The 14,126-nt window shown below is 33.5% G+C and overlaps 1 protein-coding gene across 2 annotated transcripts; it reads left to right on the top strand.

The window, feature by feature from the left end:
• Positions 1-1,365: 1,365 nt before the first annotated feature.
• Positions 1,366-9,356, top strand: LOC120088344 (integrin-linked protein kinase 1). 2 transcript variants are annotated; one of them, XM_039045568.1, is made up of 13 exons: positions 1,367-1,982; positions 2,621-2,695; positions 2,818-2,913; positions 3,643-3,728; positions 3,972-4,092; positions 4,733-4,812; positions 5,640-5,702; positions 6,571-6,695; positions 7,346-7,431; positions 8,199-8,320; positions 8,510-8,621; positions 8,749-8,847; positions 9,159-9,356. In XM_039045568.1, the coding sequence occupies exons 1-12, from the start codon at positions 1,662-1,664 to the stop codon at positions 8,845-8,847; spliced, it is 1,386 nt and encodes a 461-aa protein (XP_038901496.1). In that variant the 5' UTR covers positions 1,367-1,661; the 3' UTR covers positions 9,159-9,356. The 2 variants fall into 2 exon arrangements, with proteins under 2 accessions (XP_038901497.1, XP_038901496.1); XM_039045569.1 differs by lacking the exon at positions 9,159-9,356 and having other exon boundaries at positions 1,366-1,982; positions 8,749-9,118.
• Positions 9,357-14,126: the final 4,770 nt, after the last annotated feature.

The raw sequence follows: 14,126 nt of genomic DNA, 5'->3' as shown, positions 1-14,126 counted from the left end.
GGAACACAATGAAATTTCTGGATTGCTATTCTTCCAATGAAATCTTTAAAACAAAAAAGAATATGGTTCAAAATTTTTAAATAAGACTAATTAACAAATGTGAGACGTTTTCAAATATTTCACGTTTAAAACAAAATTATAATAACGATAGTCACAAAAATAATTTAAAAAATGCATGATTTAGTTATGATTAACATAAAACCTAATATAATAAAAAAGTTAGTTAGAAAAACTAATTAATATAAGATTCGAAAATTCTAAGATAATTATAAAAACAACTTAAAAAACATATGATTTAGTTATGATGAAATTGAAAATCCAAATGATGGTATTTTAAGGTTAAAGAAAAGTGGGAACACGTGAGTGTGAGAGTATTGAGTGAAATTTCTGTTTTGCTATTCTTCCCAATAGAATCTTTAAAACAAAAAAAAATATGATTCAAAATTTTAAAATAAGACTAATTAACAAAAATGAGATGTTTTCAAATATTCCACGTTTAAAACAAAATTATAATAAAGATAATCACAAAAATAATTTAAAAAACACATAATTTAGTTATGATTAATCGAAAATCTAATATAAATAAAAATTTAGTTAGAAAACTAATTAATATAAGATTTGAAAATTTTAAGATAATTATAAAAACAATTTAAAAAACAGATGTTATAATTAAGAGAAAGTATATACAAATACAAAAGGTCAGTTTAAGAAAGGATTTAAAAAAATTCAAACCATTTTTTTTAAAGATAGAAGATCATTGAGATACAAATTTGTATTATTTTCAAATTAAATCACAAAATTTATGTCAGATTTTCTGCATGGAATTAATTCCCGTATAATTAAGAAAGATGCATACTTAATTATTGGAATTAAAAAGGTTGGGGGTATTTTAGGATTAGCTATATTTTGAAAGAATTTCATGGTTTGCTATTTCATTAGATATACTTGAATATGTTTTTAGAGAAATTGCATTGTATCATAAATATATTTTAAGAAATCAAAACCATGGCTTTAACTTGTTTTTTATAATTGCAGGTGTGACAATCACATGCAAATAAAAAAAGAATCAAATTTTTTAGACAGAAGGTTTTTTTTTATCATGTTTAAAAAAAAAAAAAAAAGTAAAATGTAAAGACACTCGTCCAATTTTCAATTATTATTATTTTTTTTATATTAAAATTGCAGTTGTCTCTATCTATTATCGAATCTATATCCATCTGAAGCCTATTGTGATTCGTGAAACGTGATATAGTGAATTATAACCATCGAGGAAAGTTGGCTAACAGCGAAAGAAAACGAGATAAGTGAACTAAAAAAAGAAAAAAAAAAAGAGAGAAAAAGACAAAGGACAAATCATAAATCTGCAAAATTCTACTTTATACGGCCCGACTGAGTCGTAGTTGGGTGTTCATCGTTCGAAGTCGCCGTGTAAGCGACACTGTCCCCATCTCAACAGAATCGCCAGCCAAATATCTTAATTTCTTCACTTTCTTTATTCTCACTATCCTTCAGAATCTCCTCAATTTTGCGCATAAAGCTTTTTTGTTCGCTCAGAAAGAGGGAAAAGAATTCGATTCCATTTGTTGAAACGATTTTGGAGGAATGTAGTATTTCGATTTTGTCTGTTGTAGCACGTCTTTCGAGGTTCTGGCAATTTGTCCATGGATGCTAATGTACGAGCTCGTTTCACACTTGGCAAACAGTCCTCGCTCAAGCCAGAACGTGAAGGTTCGCCTGTGGTTACCGACGAACTCGATGATTCGATCGCGATTGATCCTAGGATTAAGCTTATGTACTTGGCCAACGATGGTGACTTGGATGGGATTAGGGAGCTACTGGATACGGGTACCGACGTGAATTTTCACGACACTGATGGCCGAACCTCTTTGCATGTTGCTGCTTGTCAGGGCCGGCCGGATGTCGTTGAGTTGCTACTCGAAAGAGGTGCGGAGGTCGACGTTCAGGACCAATGGGGCAGCACGGTGAGTTTTAGGATCCATGTCTATTTTTAAATTTTGGTTGATTATCTTTTGATATTTGGTTGAAGTTGAATCGATTTATGGTTTAGTTTCTTTATTTTTTCATTAGCGAAGTTGTTTATTGTTTTAATTAGTACTATTACTTCGGCCTCGTAACTGAACTAATACCTCTGGTGTTATGAAATGAGGTTAGCAGTGTCTTAGTTTCTGATTGGTTCTTTATCCACAGATGTTACATGCTTGAAACACGGTTGTTGAAAAATGAAATAAGGTGTCTGGAAACAGTCAGATTGGTATGTTGGTGGACATTGCATAATCGATTGGTCTAGTACCTACAATATAAATTTTCCTTTCCTTGCAAACGATGTAAAGAAGGGCGGAGATTTGAGCCATGACAAGTTTTTCTAGTGATAATGTAATGGACCGTAACTTCTAACAGCAGTCAATGCATGCTGTCAATTGAAGTTCTGTTCCACTTTTTAAGAGAAACAGTTTCATAGTTGGTTACCATCCCATTTACTCATGGTACCTATTATCCATTTTTCTGTTTATATTTAATATTCTGGGTTAAGAAATGTGAATGGTAGAAGAATTTGGAGTTCTAGAATCAGGAAATTTAGGATTTATTTTGTGTTTAATAGCCTCTTGCAGATGCCATATATTACAAGAATCATGATGTGATCAAACTCTTAGAGAAACATGGTGCAAAGCTACCGGTAAGAAACTGTACTCAGCACAGGTGATGTGCAATTGCTTTTCTTCTGTATGTGCTTCTCACCTTACTATGTTTTCATTCTACTTACAAGTTACTGGGAATATTCCCTCCTGTGTATCCCAGATGGCTCCAATGCTCGTGCAAAATGCTCGTGAAGTTCCAGAATATGAGATCAATCCAGATGAGCTTGATTTTTCTAAGAGTGTAAACATTACAAAAGTAAGCTTTTGCCTACTCCTTGCATTCACGCAATGCTATCAAATTTCTTTGATACATGTTCTATTTTATGATGTACTTTTTCTTTGTTTATTAATATAATAACAAATTCAACAGTTTAGGAAAAACGGAGGAAACTCTAAATGAATTAACTGTTTAAAAGTTCAGTTTAATATTAAAACTACTTTAAGGATTTTGAATTAGAAAGAACAAAAGAATTTCTATCACTTTTTCATTCCTTCAAATGCAAAATACAATTATAAAAAATCTATCTCCTGGTCTAAGCATGGTGGCAAAGCCTTGCTAAGATTAGAAAGCTTCCATGTTTAGATCTCAATTAAAACTACGTCAATATTATCTGGCTTATGATCCCTCATACTTTCGGTTGCAGCTTGAATTTTTCTGACATGGCCCTCCTTCAAGTTACCCTATCCAGCCTAGGATGTGACGAGTCGGCTATAGATCTTAACTAAACTATGGAACCAATTGTCAAACTTAGAAAAACTAAACACTTCTCGAAATCAATAAGTGGGTTGCACATTGAAGAAACCTATTACAGTTTGAAGAAAAAATTGAAGGATGTAGCCAATTTATTCTAATTCTCTCTTAATGTAGAACCTTGTTGATGTATACTTAGTAAAGTTGGGTGTGTATATATTTATATCAGAAACAAGAAATCAACTGACTTCACTTCTGCTTGTCCTCTGAATCCATTTAAATATAATTACACAGGGCACTTTCCGCAGTGCTTCATGGCGTGGAATTCAAGTTGCTGTGAAGACACTAGGCGAGGAAGTTTTCACTGATGAAGATAAAGTGTGGGTTTGATTTTCTGAATTCAGTATTTCTGTTTCTTATGTTTACTATGCTTCCGTTGACTCATCATATATATTAGAGGTGGACTGGATAATTCCCCACAATTTTTCTTGGGTTCCCTGCATATCAGATGATTGGAATTCCATCACAGATTTGGATAGCTCTTCAGCTTTTCCTTCTATTCTGTTAGATATGGAAACTTACTCTTTTGCTATCTATTTTATAGTAAAGTTCTAATGTAACAGGAAGGCATTTAGGGATGAACTTGCTTTACTTCAGAAGGTACGCCATCCTAATGTTGTCCAATTTCTGGGAGCTGTAACACAAAGTAGTCCAATGATGATTGTCACAGAGTATTTGCCCCAGGTCTGTCCTGTTGTCCAACTTTATTATATGAAGTTTGAGCACATTCATTATTTGGGGAACCATTCAATAGTTATTCACGTTCACTGTATTCCTTTAAACTTTGTCATTTGAAATGCTCAAGTGACCAGTCAAAATGGTGAAATAGATAGCTATTCATGAAATTTTAAGATTGCATGTTTCAGTTTTTGAATGCATTAATGTCATGATCTAGATGTATTCTATATGCGTTCCCTAATGATTTTGTTTACCACTGTATGTTCTCTTTCAAATTGTTTCTAAGAAAATCTGCTGAGCAGTATTTCTTTATAATACCATGTTGTAAGATTAAAGTGCGGCAGTGGCCTTGATATGTTAGAATTTTTCAATCTTGTATGAGTTGATGTCAACTTGAAATTAGTCTCAAGGTATAGTGAATCTGGAGAAAGAATTAATGCGTCTTATGGAATATTTGAGTAGGATAGAAGGTAACATTTCCATGCTGAAGTTTTTATTTCTTTATATCTTGGTGTCATATATTGAAGCTTTTTTATAGTTACTCTCTCAATGCCTTGTTTCAGTTTGAAACAATTTTTGCAGTGCCTTATACATTTCATATATCACTGGGTTGTTTTTTCTCACAAAAATTTATTTGTTTTTCCAGGGGGACCTTCATGCATTCTTGAAACGTAAAGGTTCCTTGAAGCTAGAAACAGTTGTAAAGTTTGCTCTTGACATTGCAAGGTCTATTCAGTTTTATGTCCCTTAAATTTGTTAGAAAGGGTTTTGATTTTCCGGTCTGGAAAATTGGAAATTAATCAATTACTAGAGTAAAAAACAATTGTGAAAAAGTATGATATGGGCTAGTTTTACATCTACTTCATATCACTAATGTTTGCCAAGAGCACATATTGATCCTAGCATTTAAGGTGAAAGAAGTTATTTTTACATAGTTCTGAAATTGGATTATCTTGTTCGTCACTCAGGATGGCTTAGTCATGAAAAAACACGTATAGCATCCTACATGGGATTTTGGATGAGATCAAGTTTTCATTAGAAACAGCCAAAGAAGTCGTTACCACTGATTTGGATATTGTTCTCAACCAAGAGAGAACTAAAAATTGCCCCTGATTAATGGAAAGAGCACATGAGATAGAAGGTGCACGTTAGGATTTACACCCAAGAGAATTATCTGCATAGCAAAAGATGACATTGGATAGACTGCATTTTGACTCGAGATTTTGTTTCTAATCAGTTCTAATTCTATACAAGTGTTGGATGAATTCTATATATTTTAGATTTCTTCTACCCAAACCATGTTAGAAAAGTTGATCGCAGATTGTTGCTCTAAGTTTCTACTATTCATGTAACTGTATTGTGCTGTCCATATTATGGTATATATGGCCATTTCATTTGTTGGTTGTTTGCTCCAGTATGTTACAATCTAACTATTCATGAGGTCTTATTCTTCTTGATTGGAGTTCATTTCTCTAAAGGCTCTTCTTTCATGGTCTTGGTTTTTTTTGGATGCCTTTATAATCTTACTAACATCATTGTAATATATTTTACAGGGGAATGAATTATTTGCACGAGCATAAACCTGAAGCAATAATCCATCGTGATCTTGAACCTTCGTATGTTCTTGTCTCTTCTCCCTTACCATTTCATCTTTAGAGATAGTTATATGAAAAACAAATTGTGAAATGGTTAGAGTAGATCATGTCAAGTGGATGTATGGTTGAGCTTAGTTTCTTACCTAAAAAAGAAGTGACAGAATCCAAATTAAAATTGCCATGCCAGGATTCCTTTCGTAAATTGGTATCCTTTTCAAAAGAAAAAAAAAAAATCTTTTTGCAAATAGCTTTTTCGAGATAGTGAAGAAAGGAAAGCTACGGGAGAAAGAGTATGAGCATCTTCTGGAATAGGCACTCTGTGGTTGCAAGCAACTACTTCCGATGATATCTAAGAATCACTAGTCTTTATGAAGCGATATTTGTCTGGATTAGTCTGGAACTATTGTACAGACTGATATGGTAATACACAACAATCCCTTCACAACCATATAGTGTTAATCTATTTATCAAAAGAAATACACTGCCAATCTACACGGACTGCAAACTTTGAACTCTTGAAGGTGACGATTTAGACTGTACGACTATAATTAATTGTAATTAACTCAAGTTGTCACATGCTGTTTTTGTTACCCTTTGGGATGTGTGTGTGTGTGTGGGGATGCCCTATCTCTCCTTCCTTTTGTAGCCCTCTTTTGAGAATGAAAAGTCTGTTTTTTATTTTTTATTTAAAAAAAAAACTATAATTAACTGTAATCAATAGATTGAAGTGCCCAATATTATTTTCGACTTAAGTTAGGCTTCTATTGGCTTTGGCATGAGTTGTAAGTTATCAAATGCTAAATAATAATATGGCATGAGATATAAGTTATCAATTGCTGAACAATTTGAACTTTGAAGGTTGCTTATTTGTTTATGAGTAAGACAACAGAAATGTGCTGCGGGATGATTCTGGGCACCTGAAAGTTGCAGACTTTGGAGTCAGCAAACTTCTACAATTTTCAAATAGGGTTAAAGAAGACAGACCTGTGGCTCTGACATGTCATGACACTTCATGTATGTTTATAATTTGGCTAAAATTAGTTTTTTTTCCCTTCCCCCTCCCAGAGGGATCGTGTTGAATGTTATAACATATGTATTGTGCTGATCATGGTCTAGATTAAAATATTGATATAAGGATTTTAAATTTATGGATATATCGATAAAATATCAATATCTAACAGATATTTCTGTAAATAAAAAAAATATAAAAAAATTGAATAAATAATTAAATTGCTTTTAGCTCCAAACTAAGCTATCCATGTTGTTATTAGTATTTATATTGATAGTGGGATTAATAGATACTTTTTTTATAGTTATTTGTAAAACATAACAGAAATATCAATTAATTCTCAATGTCGATGTCGAACCCTCTCTAATTTACAGATATATGGACAAATTTTTTACTCCTTACTCGTAGGAAAACTACTTTGGACCTATCCACCAGTAATGCTTTGGGTCACAGATGTCTAATTTCTAAGAAGTTCATGCTTAATTTTGGTCCAGGCCTTAGTTTGAACGATTCTTTCACTTTACTATAAGAAAATATAGAATGAAGATCCCTTGTGCAGTTGTCATGTATTTGGACAACAATCTATTCTTATATATGTATGCATGTATATATTCTCTGTAACCATTTATTGAAGTTGCTGGTTTCTCATGTACAGGGCGATATGCGGCACCTGAGGTTTATAAAAATGAAGAATATGATACAAAAGTGGATGTATTTTCATTTTCTTTGATCTTGCAAGAGGTGAAATTTCTCTAGATATCATTCTCCTATGTGTGCCAGTGTCCAACTTGTGGTCTAGTTCATGTTTTTCTTCGCCATGACTGTTTCTTATGGTTTTGTATGTGCACATATTGTCATGCATCGTCAATTATCCTCAGATGAACTAGTTTGAATGCACAAGTACTATCGTATTAGTTTTGCTCAAATACATTTTTCATACTAGTTGGCAAATATATGAGTGACTTCTATGTTCGCTGAGGAAAATAATTGCCGTTGCTGCAAGGCAATAGGTTTCAGTATAAATTTCCTATGCATGTCTAATTGTTAAACGGTACTTTCTATAGTCAGTCCTCATTGTTAGTTAATCATTTCCAGTTGATTAGTGAAGGGTTCTCCAAGTTAAGTTCATAGGCTATACTTGCTTTGCTTTCTTCTGAGCTTACTGATTTGTATTCACATGTCATCTAGATGAACATATGTATTTTTCAAAATTTATTTCTTTGATTGTTCCTTTTCCTTTTCCATGTCCCCCCACCCCCACAAACATTTGTAAATTAAATTAGGGGGTTGGTTATGCTTATGTCAATCAAAATGTTTATTTGGGATAATTTTTATCCACGAACTTGAGGTTTTCACCAGTTTTCTTTATTTTAATCGACTGAGTTACTGAAGTGTATATATGGGTACTGTGTTGAATAAAATTTTAGGCTTTTGGATTTATAATTCATAATATTGGTCCAGATGTGCTCTTGCTGATTACATTCTAATGTTTTATGGGATCAATGTAGATGATAGAAGGCAATCCACCTTTTCCAACAATGCCAGAAAATGAAGTACCGAAAGCTTATATAGCTAATGAACGCCCACCATTTATGGCTCCACCAAAGCGTTATGCACTCGGAATACAGGAGTAAAGTCCTCTTTTTCATTTTGATGCTATTTGCTTGCCTACTAGATTTCAGTAGACATATTTTCTTTTGTTTGCAAGTATCTTCTTAGTTAGAATATTTTTCTGGTTGGCTCATGACAAAGCATGCTAAAGTTCTTTTAATAATTGTCAAGTCAGTTGATCTTAATTTCTGCACTTCCTTATCTACAGGCTAATTCAGGAATGTTGGGATGAGAAGCCAAATAAAAGACCCACGTTTCGGCAAATAATAAGAAGGTTGGAGGACATTAACACTCGACTTGTGCAAACAAGAAGCTTGAAGGTACACTCTCTCTCTCTCTCACACACACACACACACACACACACACACAGCCATTTTGCTTCTCATCTTAAAGGAAATTTGAAAAGTAACCACAGACCATTTTTTGTCGCTTAAATCAAATTTACAGGTGAATCCATTCTGCAGTTGTTTCCAGAACCTGAAAGCCATATTTACAAGTGAAAGGACTAATCCAGGAAGCAGATCTTCGTACTCGGAAAGCAAATGAGTTAGTATTCTTTGAGATTCTCAGCCTTTTCCTTCTCTCTCTTCCACAAACATTATGATGTTTTGTTACTGAAACAGAATGTTTGAGGCATTTCTGTGTATATCTTTCGCTTATTATGCCTTTGAAATATTGCTCAAACAATTTTTGGCTTGTTCTGTTTTTCTTGGTTGGATGAGAGAGTTCTAAACTAAGCTGTGCCTTGACTTTGTATCTTCCCCATATGTCTGTTTCCTTGTTTCAATTGGACTATTCTTGTCAGTTGAATATTGCATTTATCTATTTCAGTTGAACCTCTTTTCTTTTTTCTACAGCATCCACAGAGGAGAAATATCCTTCATCTTTATAGTTGATATAATGATGCTACAGAAAGACCTGATAAATTGCAAATCAAGATTATGAAAGCATTGTGTAAGAGATGCATGATTTTGTAACTATTAGCAAATGATGTAAACCAAAACCAGGTAGTTCATATATGAAACAGTTCAAGTACTTATTCCTTTCTTGATAAAGTTGCTAAAACAGGTATAAATGCTACTTCTAGTTCCTTTTATGGATTTCTTTTTTTTTTTTTTTTTTTTTCAAAATTCGAAACTAGGAAAAGATAACTAGGTCACATGTGATAATCATTCAGTTTTTGAAATTTGATTTTCGATCCTTTCTAAACAAATATGTGAATTATTAGCTTAATTTCAAAAACAAAAAAACAAGTTTGAGAATTTTTTTTTAGTTTTCAAAACCTGCCGAAAAAGTCACTGCATAACAAAAACACTCATAAGTATATGGCATAAATAGTGTATATAATTGTAATAAAAAAAAAAAAAAACATTTGGCTTTAAAAATTTGTTATTGTTTTTGAATTTTGGCGTATGAATTCAATTGTTTTCTTTAAGAAAAATACGGTAAAATAACAAGTACGACCATTAACAAATATTGAGTGAAACTTTAATTGTTGACAATTGAAAAGTCACGGGGCTATTGTCGTTTTCATTGTCAAATATTGAGGTCATTCTTTGGGGATAACTTCATTTCTCAGCTTAGACGCAGCTCATCTTGTCCCATAATTGAGATGAACTTCAACCATGAATAATATGAAGGAAAAATGGGAAGACCGTAAAAACTATTCTTATAGGGAAAAAGACGACACAAAAAAAAAAGAAGAAGAAGAAAGAAAGAAAGAAAAAAAAAGAAAGATGAACTATGCATATCCTTAAACTATTTCAACTTGAGCAGAATTAAAATGAATAATTTTTAAAGAATGTATATTTAAGTTAATACAAAAACAAACTATTTGGTTTAAATGGTCTTTCGACTCTCAAAATATTCATTTTAGTCTCTAGACTTAAAAAGATAACCATCATTTTGCCCCCTTAATTTTTAAAATGTTGATTTTGGTCTATGTATTTATATACAACATTTTAGGTCTCGTTTGGTAGCCATTTTGTTTTTGGTTTTTGTTTTTAAAATTAAGTCTATATCATCTACATTTCTTAGCATGGTTTGCATATTTCTTAAGTACAATGTGAATTCTTAGCCAAATTTCAAAAACAAAAACAATTTTTTGAAAACTACATTTTTTAATTCTAAAAAATTGGCTTGATTTTTTAAACCATTGGTTAAAAGTAGATACAAAGGAAGAAATTTATAATAGAAGTAGTGTCCATAGACTTAATTTTTAAAAACAAAAACAAAAATCAAAATGATTATCAAACGAAACATTAGTAATTGATATATTATACTTACCTAATATTCATTTGTCCAATACTCGTATCTACTGCATGTATTTCACATACGTGTTTATGCATACATGAAGTATGAACTATGAAGAAGACGCATTATCATTTGTGAAAAGCAAAATAAAGGCCAAAGACTAAAATGATTAATTATAAAAAAAAAATTCAAATGAATATTTTGAGAGTTCAAAGTATAGATACTCATTTGAAGTTCAAGAGAAGGAACTCATGTTGACAAAAAAAGAAAAAAAAAGTAAAGGTTATGACATAATCACCGTTGGGGTGTTGAGGTGTAAGAAATAAGATGGAAAGGCATCTTACAGGCAAAACACCACCTCGTGAGCATTCAATCATCATCCCTCCATGTGAGGATGAACCCAAAGGCCTGATGTTACCAAATTCGAAATACGATATATGACTGGCTGCTTATCAACTACTTGTTGGGTGGTTATACAACTCCACTCGTGAAGTAGCAGCCCAGGTTATGGGATATGATGAAGCAAAACCTTTGTGGGATGCTATTCAAGAATACTTTGGTATTCAGTCAAGATCACAAGAGGACTACTACAGATAAATGATGCAACAAACCTGAAAAGAGAGCATGAAGGTGGAAGATTATTGATGATGGAGCTAGCAATCCTCTGACCTCTGAGCTATAAAAGCTCACTCTAAAGGGTTGGTATTTCGGCCCACTACTATTATGGTTTGTGATGGAACAAAATTACCTATTCTTGCCTTCGGTACTTCTAATTTGCCTAGTAAAGGACTGTCTGTGGTTCTTAAAGATATATTGTACGTCTCTCTTATGAAAAAGAACTTGATTAGTGTTTCAAAAATAACTCGGGATATTGATGTGCTTGTTGAATTTCATGATGTACTTTGTTTTGTTAAGGCAAAGAAGTCTAAGGAAGTGTACTTAATAGGGAAGCTTGAACATAGTTTATTTCGTTTGGAAGCCGCCTCATTCAAAGCCTCGCCTAGACACACTGCAAATAAGGAAGCTGCTCGAGTGATTTACCTAAGAGAAGCTACTGACTTGAAGACTCCTACTCATCCAGCCCATCCTTTTGAAGATTTGACAAAGTCTAATTATTTTTTTTTTTGTACATAGGATATGTGGCACCAAATACTTGGCCATCCATCACCTAGAGTTTTAAGTCAAATTCCGAACTGCTGTAATATCTTTGTTAAAAGTAATGCAAAGGCTGATTTTTGTGAGACATGTAAATATGGTAAATCTCCTCAAAATCAAGGTATTGCTATATAGATTTCTTGCCCTTATAAATCTGTTCAAGGTGGCCGAGTAAAGTGGAAACATAGACATATAGTTGAAACTGGCCTTGCTCTTCAAGACCAAGCTCATATACCTTTACACTATTGGTGGGATGCTTTCCACAACCACTCATCTCATCAACATAATGCCTTCACCGGTTCTTGAAAACTAAAGCCCTTTAGTGTTCTCAAAGGGGAACAACTAGAATACAATCAATTGCACACCTTTGGGCCAGCCTGTTATCCATGTTTAAGGCCCTATCAACAACACAAATTTGACTTTCACACAGAGAAGTGTGTGTTTCTTGGCTGCAGTGATCACTACAAAGGTTATAAATGTCTTGCTTCTAGTTAGAAAATCTACATCTCTCGCCATGTGTGCTTCAATGAGACTGAATTCCCTTATACCACCCTATTCTTTACTCAACCTAATCACCACCCCAATGCTTCAGATACTATTCTGTCTTGGCTTCCCTTACCTTCCACTCTTCCTTTTACATCTACCTTCTCTCAGCACACTTCCTCCGGCTCCTTCTCAACACATTGTTGACCCAAAATTGGTGTCAAGATTAAGCATGATGTTGATGGTAACATTCACCGTTACAACGTTCGTCTTGTAGCTAAAGGGTATCTTGAAACTCCCGACATTGACAATGGTGAAACTTACAGCCTTGTTATTAAACCGACCGCTATTTGTTTAGTTCTGACTTTGGCCCTCACATGGAAAGGGCTTATTCCACAATTGGATGTTAGCAATGCTTTTTCTCTATGGTACTCTTAAAGAAGAGGTTTACACCTCTCAACCACAAGGCTACGTTTATCCTCAATTCCCTCACTGTTTGTCGTCTTCACAAGGCTCTTTATGGTATCAAACAAGCCCCTTAGGCCTGGTATGAGGAATTGCATTGTTTCTCCTTCGTGGCAACTTCACTTAGTCCAAGGCTGATTTGTCTCTCTTTATGAATCATTCTTCCAAAGGCTCACTTATTTTACCCACATCATTTTAACAGGTTCTTTGGCTCTTCTTCCTCCATATATTCATCAATTGCATTTGCATAGGACCTTTGCTATTAAGGATCTCGGTTGTCTTCATTTCTTTTTAGGCATTCAAGCTCACTTTACCAACACTAGCCTTATTTTGTCTCAAGCCAAGTGCTTTCAAGACTTATTGGTTCGTCTGAACCTACGACATCTCAAGCCAGCTCCTTCTTCTATGATAATGGGCAAACAACTCTCTCAATTCAATGGTGATCCCATGGTTGGTCCTCAACTCTACCACAGTACTTTTGGCCCCCTTCAATTTTTGCAACACACTTGTCCCGACATTGCCTTTGTCGTCAAAAAATTGAGTCAATTCAATCAAAACTCGATTGTTCTTCCATGGCATGCTCTCAAGCTTGTTCTTCAGTACCTCCGGGGAACTCTTCACCTTAGCTTATCTCTTCATCCTGTTCATACTTTGTCTCTTTTAGGTTATTCTGATGTTGATTGGGCCTCTTTCTCTAATGATCGCAAGTCTGTTGGTAGTTACTGTGTTTCCTTCTCTCATTTGAAGGATCTTCAGGTTCACCTCTCATCTCCCATATCACATGGTGTGACAATCTTTTTGTTGCCGCTCTTGCTCACAACCCCATGTTTCACGCTCGCATAAAGCATATCGAGATTAATGCCCATTTTATTTGCGATTAAGTTATTTCCTAGCAACTTGCTCTTTGTCATGTTCGTTCTTAAGACCAACTTGCTGTTGAGATTTATGTCCTTAAACCTTGTAGTTAATTAATTATTTGATATAATAATTGAATATTTTATATATACAATAATTAGTTATCCATTACGGCAATTATCCAATGTTATTTCATGAGACTTAAAATAGTATGTATTGGACATACAAGTGGATCATGTTTCAAGTAATAACCTAAAAGCTCTATAGTATATGGATTAAGATTGAGTGCCTTATCCAAATGTTGTTAGTGTTACAAGCGATTTGATCCAGATCGTTTATGAAAAGACATGCGAGTGGGGTATCCTATACAATGAGTTTGTAGAAGAGATACATATTTGAATAAGATTCAAATATATAATTAAATATTAGATATTTAATTTTATAAATTAATTAATTAAAGTGAATTATTAATTATTGTAATTAATAATTAAGTTAATTAAGTTAAAATTGTTTGATTAATTAAGAATGTGAAGTGGGTGGTTATTGGTTTTTTCTCGACTGTGAGGTCCATAGCGGAAGCGAGATCAGTCTCAACTTTAAAATTTTCACAGTAA

The sequence above is a fragment of the Benincasa hispida genome, chromosome 10 (assembly GCF_009727055.1).
Source record: "Benincasa hispida cultivar B227 chromosome 10, ASM972705v1, whole genome shotgun sequence".
NCBI lineage: Eukaryota > Viridiplantae > Streptophyta > Magnoliopsida > Cucurbitales > Cucurbitaceae > Benincasa > Benincasa hispida.
Note: the sequence above shows the minus strand (reverse complement) of the source record. Positions and strands in the feature narration are given on the sequence as shown.

Coding starts and splice junctions, on each gene's coding strand:
- LOC120088344 (XM_039045568.1), top strand. CDS start 1,662: ATGGATGCTAATGTACGAGCTCGTTTCACACTTGGCAAACAGTCCTCG. Junction 2,696..2,817: donor AACATGGTGCAAAGCTACCG/GTAAGAAACTGT, acceptor TGTGTATCCCAG/ATGGCTCCAATGCTCGTGCA. Junction 8,622..8,748: donor TGCAAACAAGAAGCTTGAAG/GTACACTCTCTC, acceptor TCAAATTTACAG/GTGAATCCATTCTGCAGTTG.